The sequence below is a fragment of the Primulina tabacum genome, chromosome 2, assembly GCF_025594145.1.
Source record: "Primulina tabacum isolate GXHZ01 chromosome 2, ASM2559414v2, whole genome shotgun sequence".
NCBI classification, from domain to species: Eukaryota; Viridiplantae; Streptophyta; class Magnoliopsida; order Lamiales; family Gesneriaceae; genus Primulina; species Primulina tabacum.
Window position 1 is genome coordinate 45837070 of NC_134551.1, and position 12619 is coordinate 45849688.

The following is a 12619-nucleotide window of genomic DNA, read 5'->3' on the forward strand; positions in this document are numbered from 1 at the left end:
CTCTCTGGGGTGAGCAAAGCTTAGTCTTAAACAATCACAATATATACCACAAGTATCTAAACAATGATATATGGTATGCAATGCATGTATGTCGTGGAGGTATCATGTCAAATGCCCATCCACTGAGCAAATATCAGAATCAATCGAATCGCTATCAAATCAATGCTCGAGCTGGCACACCGGCCTCAATCAGGGATACTTGTATGATAACGTCGACAAAGCGCTATCAAATCCTAAATTTCAATCAATCAGCGGGGCCACTAATGACTATGCTTTAAGGGCCACATAATACCAAACATAGCATTGTGTTTACAAACCCCAGAATAAAATCCAATCATATCAAAGTATCCAAGGATCATAGCTCAACGTGTATGTCATGTATGCCACATCAACTCAACAAATAAGGCATATAGACATATATTTTCAATCAAATCAATCAAACATATATCATATGATACAGATATCTGTCGTATGTTAATCGGTCGCAACATACCTCAATTCTTCGTTCCAGTCGATGTAGCTTGAAGATATCAGAAAAAAATCTATCTACATCATTAACATATTCATTTCAATCAATAACATCATTCAAAATTAACAATATAAGTTTCAAATATCTTTTGAAACTTTAAAAATTCATATCAAATCAAAATCAGAACATAATTCAATTCCGAATTCAAATAAGAGAGTCTTGTCGATTACTCTATCGAATATATGGATCTCGACTTCAAATACATGATATTCCAGCATTTTAATAATTAAAGTTGCTGAAACTAAAAGAATCTTACCTCAAAAGGAAGCTCTCGACGCAAGGATTCCGAATATATAATTTGTTTTAAGTTTGGACAACGTTTCGAGGTGATTTCGTACGATAGAACTTGAATTTCTTCAATTCTCTCTCGAAGCTTCAGCTGTGAAGGAAGATAATTATGCCAAAATCCATTCCTATCAATCTTAAATGGTGTCCAGCAGGGCAATGCGCACATGTGCGCACCGGAACTCGCGTATATGCGAAACTTGTTCTGCCTGCACCCACGGGCCTGCGTAGGTGCACGTCTTGTTCTGTCCGAAACGCTATTTTAGGTTCCGAATTAGCAAATGTGGCAAACATAAAAGTTGTAGATCTATGTCTTGGCTTACATTTTCCACGGACCTCACTCAATTTGGATATTGGATGCGAGAGTTATGCTCATTCTCCCAAAATATGTCAGTGTAGGAACTGCAACGCACACGATACACTTCGGGATGATTTTGACCCTATTTCCAAATGGATTTGGACAAAACTCAAAACATGAAAGTTTTTGTACTTGTATTATCTTTCCAATAAAATTGGTCTCATGTAATTTAAATTAATACTCAGTTAATTATGCCAAAAACCGTAATATATGTCACTTTTCTATTGCGGTTCAGCATATTTGTCAATCACAAATCAATTTCTAATACAATATTTCATTTTCACTTCATATTTTCTCACTTTCATTGTCATGATATACTTCATATACGTAATCATATGATAATTTCATGAATTATAGATAATCAACATAGGATTTACGATAATACGATACACGATCCTTACAGGGTTTGTACAAAGAGTTGTATAAATAAAAGTCTTCTAGCCTTTCCAAGGTGGAAGAAGGGACGACGTAGGAGTATGAAATCTCCGAACATCTATCATGAATTATCGATAATCAACATAGGATTTACGATAATACGATACACGGTCCTTACAGAGTTTGTACAAAGAGTTGTATAAATAAAAGTTTTCTAGCCTTTCCAAGGTGGAAGAAGGGACGACGTAGGAGTATTTGAAGTCTCCGAACATCTATAAACAAATTCGTGCCTATTTCTTTATTGAATTTACTTATCACTTTCATAGTTTTAAAGATGCATCGTTGAAGTATTTTATGTGTTCTTCAAATACAAAAAATATTGCATACCAAGTGTTTGATAAAATTCTTCAACCAAAATATTTTTTATTCATTTAACTTGCATATATTTTAAATACTCTACAAAATATTTAATCGGTTTCTACGAAGGATTATTTCAAGTGTCTTCCGCTTCGTTTGAACGCCAAACTCGATTTAATTCATCAGCGTTCAATATTTCAAGAACCAAGTTATTGTAGCTCAACGATTTATCTCATAACCGATTCTAACAAGTGGTATCATAGGGGTTTTTCTTTGCGCTTGTCTAATATATTAAATTTTGTTGTAGAAATTTGTTACTTAATGGATTGTACTCATGGTAGAAAGATATTTAAAGAAATTATTTAATTTTTATATTCTAAATAGTTGTTTAAATATTTCATTAAAGGGTTTGATGTTATTAAAAAATTGTGACATGATTTCACAAGCTAAGTTTACAAGATAGAGATCCTTTTTAGGTGACAAATGAAAAATATTACTTTTAAAGCAAAAAGCATTGCTTATTATTGCAAACATAGGAGTGGTTGACTCGTCTAACTGATAAAGACATGCAAGATCATCACACAAGAGATCTACTATTGTTGTTAAAGGTGTTCAAAATTTGGTTAACCTAATTTCCTCCGCAATCTGTGTGCGTCAATCATCACATTTTAATGTTTCTGATTTTCTTAAAACATGTTTTTTTTAAAGCTCGGAACCTTGAATTTAAGATCTCATCTCAAATTTTGAATTATTGAGATTGATAAATTGTTTGTTTGTTTTTTAAGTATGTCATATTCATGGAAAAAATTGTATCTCCAATTAAATGACATTTACAACTTTATTTTCTAAAATGATTAAAATAGATATTTTGTAGCGTATGCAATCAAATGATGACACACCTTACACATCGGGGCAATGAGGACACCACCAGTGTATGGATCAAACAAACATAAGAGTTTATCAAATTTGACATCAACTGATTTTTTTTGGAGTTAAGCGTGCGTGATTTTACAGTTAGGTCCTTGAGATTTTTGTATTTGATAAGTTACGAATTACAGAAATTTTTAAAAAATATGTTTTCATAATATTGAATTCGCATCCAAATCATTTTGAGAGCCGATCAGTGATTTCAGTTCGTTCCTTAACATAAATTAATAAATTAATGAGTTTTGCTAAAATGATTTAATGATGCCTTATTATTTTATTTTTGAACTAAAAATATAAAATTCTCTATCTACTAGACCATGTATTGTAACAAATATTTTTCTTAAAGTTTTCTTACTTTAATCTTGAATATTTAACAATACAAAATTGCACAACTCCTCAGCACTCGAGTAACTAAAACTTTATTCATGAGATTTTAATAAAATCACACATACTCTTTCACAATATATATACATTAATCAAGCGATTTCTCAAATGATATGAGCCGCCTCTCTTTCTTCCAAAGCTTGTCCCAAACAACCACCCGGTAATAGCTTTCGGCATTCGCGGCGAGGCCATCCGTGGCGGAAATGATGAGCCTGTAATTAATACCATTAACTATTTGAGTTTCTCCTTTTACTATCGACTCAAAGCTTAACAAAGCATTGACCCGCTTGTTGTGCTCTTTCACCGCAAACTTCCCTATCTCAACCACCTTTGGGTCGGTCAAGTTACTGATCGCCTGCCAACCGGCGAAGGAGGCTTTGATCGAAGAGGAAGCAAGAAGAATTGAGAAGGTAACAACAAGCAACGAGAAAAATTTGGGTGTCATTTTCTTCCCTTGATCAGATCAATTTTATTTTCTTGTGAAATTTGTAGTGATTATTGGCCGGTTTTTATAGTGACAATGCACAATCAAAAAGCATGTTTTGATGATGTTATATTGACACGTTTGAGCAAACATTATTTTAGCCGAATCTTGTTACATTTTTTTTAAAGAAAGATAAAACTAGTTGAGATTACTTTGAAAGCGTACATTTAAAATTTTCAACGTATCATTTTCATTTTGACAAAACTTTCTTTTAATAAATAAAAAATTATGTTAACTACATGCATATTTCAATATTACCTGGAGGAAAAAAGTCTTTCATTTGTGGTTTATTTTGGTCATATAAATTTGGGATCACAAATAAGAGTTAGATACTGAGTCTCTTCTAAAACGACGTTTAATTTAAATTATTAACTTGAAATATGATTTATTAATCCCAATGTGTTTGCTTACAAAAATGAAAATGTATTAAACTCAAATGTTGTTAATGATTGATTTTGGACATGATTTTTAGTCCTTAATTTCAATAAAGATAAATAAATTATATTTTGTATAAGTGGAAATAAACAATAGTATTCTTACCAGGTCTTTGTTTTGTCTCACACGCACACACACATACACTTTGGTTTATTTTTCTTAACATTGAACAATATTAAAGCGATGCTTTAATAATAAGAATTAAACGCACAATTCAGCTAACTAAACTAAGTTTGCGCTTGTCTAATATATTAAATTTTGTTCTAGAAATTCGTTACTTAATGGATTGTACTCATGGTAGAAAGATATTTAAAGAAATTATTTAATTTGGATATTCTAAATAGTTGTTTAAATATATCATTAAAGGGTTTGATGTCATTAAAAATTTTTGTGACATGATTTCACAAGTTAAGTTTACAAGATAGAGATCCTATTTAGGTCACAAATGAAAAATATTGCTTTTTATACAAAAAATATTCCTTATTATTGCAAACATAGGAGTGGTTGACTCGTCTAACTGATAAAGATCTCTAAGATCATCTCACAAGAGATGTACTATTGTTGTTAATGGTGTTCACAATTTGGTTAACCTAATTTCATCCGCAATCTGTGTGCGTCAATCATCAAATTTTAATCATTCTGATTTTCATAAAACATGTTTTATTAAAGCTCGGAACCTTGAATTTAAGATCATGTCTCAAATTTGAATTTGAGGTTGATAAATTGTTTGTTTGTTTTTTAAATGTCATATTCATGGAAAAATTGTATCTCCAATGAAATGAAATTTACAACTTTATTTTCTAAAACGATTAAAATAGATATTTTGTAGCGTATGCAATCAAATGATGACACACCTTACACATTGGGGCAATGAGGACACCACCCGTGCATGGGTCAAACAAACATAAGAGTTTATCAAATTTGACATCAACTGAATTTTTTTTTGGAGTTAAGAGTGTGTGATTTTAAAGTTAGGTCCTTGAGATTTTTGTATTTGATAAGTTACGAATTATCAGAATTTTTTTAAAAATTTGAATTTGCATCCAAATCATTTTGTGAGCCGATCATTGATTTCAGTTCGTTTCTTAACATAAATTAATAAATTAATGAGTTTTTCTAAAATGATTTAATGATGTCTTATTATTATATATTTGAACTAAAAATATAAAATTCTCAATCTACTAGACCATGTATTGTAAGTGAAAGGAATATTGTATTCCAAATTCATTTTAGATATTTTTTTTAGTTTGCACTTCTAGACAAAATTTAACAGATTTGTTTTCCAAAATATACTGTATCCTATCAATAGGAATGATTTAATTAAGTTGGAAACTTATCTATAAGATATAAAGTATTGAATTTAAATTAGAGTTTGATATACCAGTTTTTTTAATATTTATTTCCTGTTACTTTATGCGCAATAATTCTTTCAAGTTGTATCAGAGCCTTCACTTGATACACTAAGTGATTGATTCTGGTTTATTGCTTTTTTACAGGAAATACACTGATAGCTTAATGGATCCACTAGCGACTAACACTGTTTTTAGACCACCAGTCTTAGATGGTTCGAACTATGCTCTCTGGAAAGTCAAGATGAGGATATACATAAAATATATCGAAGAAAGGGCATAGCAACGAGTCTTAGATGGTTGGTCTCCACCAAGGATAGTTGATGATGATGGAGATAGTCGAAGCAAACCAGAGAGTTCCTGGTCCAATGATGAAGTTCAAACCTCGAAATTCAACTCAAAGGAGCTAAATGCTATATTCACCTCTGTTGATGTCAACATGTTAAGTCTCATCACCAACTGCATTTCTGCCAAAGAAGCTTGGGATATTCTTCAAAAGCACTGCGAAGGATCTGAAAGTGTTCGCAGAACCAAACTCAGGATGTTAACCTCAAAATTTGAAAGCTTAAGGATGGAGGAAAACGAGACTATTGTGGAATATGATCGGAGATTGCGTGAAATTGCAAATGAGGCCTTTAGTCTCGGTGATCCTATGTCAAACGAAAGACTGGTTAGCAAGGTCCTGAGATCCCTTCCTGAGCATTTTAATATCAAAATCTGTGCTATTGACGAATCCAAGGACACCTCTACACTTAATCTGGAAGACCTAATTAGCTCTCTCAGAACATTTGAGATGAATCTAGACCTACAGAAAATAAATACTGGGAAGACTGTTGCCTTACAAACTACTGATGATTCTGTGAATAGCCTAATTCAAGAGGCAAAGGACTCTGATCTTGGCGAAGAATCAATTTACTTAATCACAAAAAAATTTGGCGACTACCTAAAAAGAATGAGATATAAGAAGAAGATTGTATCAACATCAAAACCACAGTTTGTTCCTTTTGAAAGAAATAAAATAATTGCATCAACTCAAGGGAATTTCAGATCGAGAAATGATTCATCAGCTCGAACAGAAACAAAGAAACTTGATTCATTCCAATGTAGAGAATGCTCTGGATTTGGTCATTATGCAAATGAGTGCGCAAATCGGCTTCGCAAAAACAAAAATATATGGCAGCTACACTGAGTGATGAGGACCCTGATGATGATTTTGAAACCAAGGAAGGAGATGATTGCTCCTCTTTATTTGCCATCCAGGAACAAACATACAAACTGCAGGTCAATTCCTTTGGTGTTGCCACTGGTGCTGCAACACCAGGGCGCAACACTGTGTCAGAATCACTGTGTCTCAATGCTAACTCTCTGGAAATTTCAGAAGCTGACAAAATTTAGGAATCTGACCAAGAAGAGCTTACTATGGAAATTGTCCAAAGGATGTATGAAGAACTTTATGATGACTGGCTTAAAAGAAATAAGGCAAACTCATTATGTCAAAAGAAACACTGAGTTGAAGAGCAACTTGTCTCGTCTAGAAGTTTTGCTGAGTAGGAAGGATCTTGAACTATGTAAAGTCAAAGATGATCTTGAGAAAGCATAAAAAACTCTTGCCAAATTCAATTCAAGCTCATCAAAACTTGACACAGTACTGAATATGGGAAAGGACATCAGATCTGGCCTTGGTTATGTTGCAAGTATGTATGAACACGGTGAGTTGTCTAACTCCAGTTCAAGGACCACAGTATTTGTGAAGGGTGTAGGAGTCGACGTTGTCACTAAAACAGAAAATCCACCCATGAAAACTGTACAAAGCTCAAATCTGTTCTCTGAACAGACGCTGAAAACATCCTGTTCAGATTCCTCACCGTCAAAAAGTCACTCCTCAGCAAAGATGGCTCAAGACAAGAAGCATGTATCAATCTCAAATCCCAAGCAGTGAAAGCATCATTTCATCTGTCACTACTGTCATAAGTTTGGGCACATCAAACCTTTCTGCTACAAACTCAGAACTGACTATCTCAGGTGGCATTCAAATCAGGTGTTGCATAAGGTTTTGTCCAACACCATGTCCAACACCACAGTCAAAAGTTCTTCCACTAAGAAAATTTGGGTACCAAAAACTGTTATACAATGCAATGTCATTTATATATCGCTAAAAACTAACATTGCAGGAGCATGGTACTTTGACAATGGGTGTTCCCGTCACATGACAGGTTCTAAAGAACACCTCATTGATTATTCTGAACTAAAAAGTGGGCGTGTAACTTATGGAGGTGGTGCCAAAGGGAGAATTGTAGGCAAAGGAACCTTGAATGTTGATGGGCTTCCCATACTTCACAATGTTCTACATGTTGAAGGACTTAACTCGAATTTAATAAGCATAAGTCAACTTTGTGATGATGACTTACATGTTAGGTTCAACAAGAATAATTGTGAAGTTTTTAATGATGCAAATGTTTGTTTTATGTCAGGAACACGGTCTGCTGATAATTTCTATCTTGTGGGAGATAGTGATAATTGTCGAAGTGCCAAGGTAAGCAATCTGGATCTATGGCATCAAAAACTGGTTCATGTGAGCTTCAAGACCTTGAAAAATCTCAGTAAGTATGAAGCTGTGAGAGGTATGCCTAATTTGTGTTCAGATAACGCATATATCTGTGGATCATGTCAAAAAGGTAAACAAACCCGTGTTGCACACCCGGTGTTGCAACACTTTGGGTCAACACGGTGTCTTGAACTTCTACACATGGATCTAATGGGTCCAATGGATGTTGAAAGCTTGGGTGGTAACAAATACTCACTTGTTTGTGTTGATGATTTTTCTCATTTCACTTGGGTAAGTTTTATAAGAGAAAAATCAGATACTTTTGATGTCTTCAAGAAATTGCATGCAAGAATAACTAATTTGCATGATGAGAGAGTTGTTAAAATACGGACTGATCATGGAAAAGAATTTGAAAATTCTCTTTTTACTTCCCTATGCGAAAAGAAAGGAATCTCTCATGAATTTTCTGCTCCTAAAATTCCTCAACAAAATGGAGTAGCCGAAAGGAAGAATCGAACTCTTCAAGAAATGGCACGAGTCATGCTGAGCTCAAAGAATGTGTCAAAAAGGTTTTGGGCTGAAGCCTTGAACACAGCTTGTCACATTTCCAACCGTGTGTTTCTAAGGAATGGATCCACTATGACCTCCTATGAAATCATCATGGAGAGGAAACCAAACCTCAAATACCTTCATGTTTTCGGATGTATTTGCCACGTTCTAAGTGATCGAGAACATCTCGCAAAATTCGACTCCAAAAGTGATAAGTGCCTACTTCTCGGATATTTAATGAATAGTCGGGCTTATCATGTGTTTAACTTAAGAACAAGAACAACCATTGAATCTATTAATGTTGTGTTTGATGATCTTGCAGGACTAACAAGAAAATCTAAAGAGGATGATACTGAGGGACTGTTGGATTCAAGTGAGCCATCAACCAGCATTGGTGTTGAGGCTAGTGTTGAGACCAGTGAGACAACACCATGTACAACACCGCCACTAACCAGAACGGAAGCCATGGAAAATGAAAACGACGACGACGACGACGATGTGATACACAATGAAGGAAGAGATATTCCCAGCAAAATTCAAAAGAATCACCCATCATTACAAATTATTGGTGAAATACATGAAGATGTGCAAACAAGGAAAAAGGAGAAGGTTGACTATCGAAAAATGATCGGATTAGTGTGTATGAACTCCACATTCTCCCATGTAAGCCACTCATGCTTTGTGTCTTTAATTGAACCTATGTCTTTAATTGAACCTAAAAATATGAATGAGGCTCTAAATGATGAATTTTGGGTTAATGCCATGCATGAAGAACTAGAACAATTTGTCCGCAATGATGTGTGGGACTTAGTTCCCAGACCTTCGAACGTCAATGTTATTGGATCAAAATTGATATTTAAAATAAAACAGATGAATTCGGTAACATTATTCGAAATAAGGCTCGATTGGTAGCTCAAGGGTATACACAGGTTGAGGGGGTGGATTTTGATGAAACCTTCGCACCTGTGGCACGAATGGAGTATGTCCGATTGTTACTTGCTGTTGCATGTCATATGCGTATTAAATTGTATCAAATGGATGTGAAAAGTGCTTTCTTGAATGGCATTTTAACTGAAGAAGCCTATGTCTGTCAACCTAAGGGATTTGAAGACTCTCACCACGTGGACCATGTCTACAAACTAAAAAAGGTCCTGTATGGACTGAAACAGGCTCCACAGGCTTGATACGACAGGTTAGCTGACTATCTGATAGACTTGGGGTTCAAACGAGGTGAGGTTGACAAAACCCTTTTCATTCAACAACTAAATAATGATATTTTGATTTGTCAAGTATATGTTGATGATATTGTTTTCGGTGCCTCAACCCAAATACTTGTGAGTAAGTTTGTGGACTGCATGGCATCTCAATTCGAAATGAGCATGGTAGGAGAACTAAATTTCTTTCTTGGATTACAAGTTAAGCAATTGCATGATGGTATATTCTTGTGTCAGTCCAAGTATGCAAAAAATTTGATCAAAAAGTTCTCTACTGACAGCTTAAAACATGTGAGAACATCTATGGGGTCGAGTGACAAGTTATCTAAGGATGGTGTTGCCGAGGGTGTTGACAACACCATGTATCGCAGCATAATTGGGAGTCTTCTGTACTTAACTGCTACTAGACCCGATATTATGTTCAGTGTGTGCTTATGTGCTAGGTACCAAGCAGATCCAAAAAATTTGCACCTAAAAGCTGTGAAACGTATAATAAGATATATTGCAGGTACACTAGAATTTGGTTTGTGGTACACTCATGACACAAACACAAACTTGGTAGGCTTCTCTGACTCTGATTGGGCAGGTGATTTAGATGATAGAAAAAGCACCTCGGGAGGGTGTTTTTATTTAGGAAATAATCTTGTATCATGGGCTAGCAAGAAACAAAACTGTGTCTCCCTGTCCACAACTGAATCTGAATATGTGGCAGCTGCCAATTCCTGTTCTGAACTTATGTGGATGAATCAAATGATTAATGATTATGGGTTTCATAGTGACATAATGATTGTGTATTGTGACAACTCTAGTGCCATAGTCATTCTAAGAACCATGTTCAACATTCTCGAACTAAACACATAGATATAAGACATCATTTTATTCGAGACTTGGTTGAAAAATGTATTATATGACTGGAGTTTGTCAGGACTGAAAACCAGCTGGCAGATATCTTCATGAAACCTTTGGATTTTGAGAGATTTTCCAATCTTCGGAAATCTCTCAGCATGTGTGTACTTTAAAAACATTTGTTCTGTGTTGTCCGTGGTGTTGCCAACACCAGAGACAACATCCGTTTGTGCATGACTATTAATAGGATATTAGGCATACTGCATATTCATAATCATCCTATTTATTTGTGCAATGACTGAACAGTGAAGGCAAATTTCTGAAAGGTACCCTCTGAGTGTTCATACTTCCAATCGTATGTTGAGTAATAAATTATGCTCAATCCAAGGCATCGAGTAGTTGAGGATATTCATGGAAGTCGTGATCTTGTCTAATGTGAAAAAAGTGACTTGGAAAATGTGAGCATAAGGAGAAAAACAGAAAAGAGGTAAATAAAAAAAAGGGGTTAGAAGAAAATGGAAAAAGCTACCTAGAGGAGTCCATTGAAGACCGTTCTTCTAGTGTGAGAGCTACCACTTCTAAGTAAAAAAAAATAGTAATGGAAAAAGCTACCTAGGGGAGTCCTTTGAAGACCGTTCTTCTAGTGTGGGAGCTACCATTTCTGAATCAAAATAATATTTTATGGATGTTTGAATGAAACTCAGTGGTGTTGCCAGGAGGTGTGGCCAACACTAAGTTCAGACACTGCACAAAGTTATACACTGCCTGACATTTTCTGAAAAATCATCATATTAAAGGCATATGTAAGTCATGCATATTGATTTTTTTGTTTCGTGAATTCATCATATTCAGTGACATATCAGTGTTGACTCATGACGGTTGATAAAAACTTTAATTGGACATGTTGAAAAAAAGTGACGTCTTATGGATATGGGGTGAACTCGAAGTGGTTTTGCTCAGGCTGGTCTTTGAAGTTATTGTGACTTGAATTGTCCTTTACCGTTGGATGTAAGGAGTAAAAGTGTAATTTAGTAAGATAATTACGAAAATGGTAAACGTTGAGTCCAAAATTTTTTTACCGTTACTGTGCAACATTCCGAAATTGAAATTATTTGTTACCGTTGATGTGAGGGTTTTTATACCAATTCAATTGAATTCTAAACAATTTCGTATTTGCTCTCTTCTTTCGGACTTATCAAAATTTGATTATTGCTCTCTGTTTTCTTCCGTAACTTTGACAATTGCCCTTCTTAATTGACTGTCTCTCACTCTCCCTCTTGATAAAACAAATGGCAGATCATCAATTCGATCCACAGGACATACGAAGTGAAATGGCGGCAAGTCATGGTGTTTCTCCTCTGGCGACAACACCTCCAACAACACCACCGTCTGAAAAGCCTCCTGAAAACCCATTGCAGATGGTGGGTGTTGGCCTAGAAGCAGTCCCATTGGAAGAAATTATCCATGGAGAGCCTGGAAATCCATTGGATGCTGACAACCCCATTGATAACGAGATTTATCGAAGGGATTTTCCCACTCAACCTCCAGTTTTTCGAAGGCAATCAAAGAGACAAGCAGGGTATAGCCCAAACTTCGATGCGCCAAAGAAACCCCAAATGGCCACTTATTTTACTCTCGACCCAGATTTTTCATTAGGAGATGATTCAAATGATGAAGACTTTGCGCTGGTTGCTCGAAAGCGGCCCACTCCAACGAAAAGGACATCGGCTTCCGCCTTTGCTCCTGCTGCTCCACCCGACCACCCTCCAGAGGTCAGTCTCTCATCGGATGACGAACAATCGCTGGCTGATTTTCTTAACAGCTTGCGCGAATCAAAGAAAAAACAAGAATATGAGAATAAAGGTGGGGATGTTCAACCTGAGATCTTTGAGAAGAGCCTATCAGAATCCGAGACTGAAGGCGAAGAATCTGAGGATGGTTCTGATCGTGGAGGTAAGACCGAGGAAAATACTGATGGTGTT

The 12619-nt window shown here is 35.4% G+C and overlaps 2 protein-coding genes across 2 annotated transcripts; one reads left to right on the plus strand and one right to left on the minus strand.

Annotated features, from left to right (window-relative positions):
* Window positions 1–3303: 3303 nt before the first annotated feature.
* LOC142537727 (cysteine proteinase inhibitor 5-like) lies at window positions 3304–3660 on the minus strand. The gene has a single exon (XM_075643222.1). It carries the CDS (start codon window positions 3658–3660, stop codon window positions 3304–3306), a length of 357 nt encoding a protein of 118 aa, XP_075499337.1.
* Window positions 3661–5922: 2262 nt separating this feature from the next.
* LOC142537728 (uncharacterized) lies at window positions 5923–6672 on the plus strand. The gene has a single exon (XM_075643223.1). It carries the CDS (start codon window positions 5923–5925, stop codon window positions 6670–6672), a length of 750 nt encoding a protein of 249 aa, XP_075499338.1.
* The last annotated feature ends 5947 nt before the right edge of the window (window positions 6673–12619 follow it).

Excerpts from the sequence above, each read along its gene's own strand:
- LOC142537727 (XM_075643222.1), bottom strand. The coding sequence starts at position 3,660 with ATGACACCCAAATTTTTCTCGTTGCTTGTTGTTACCTTCTCAATTCTT.
- LOC142537728 (XM_075643223.1), top strand. The coding sequence starts at position 5,923 with ATGTTAAGTCTCATCACCAACTGCATTTCTGCCAAAGAAGCTTGGGAT.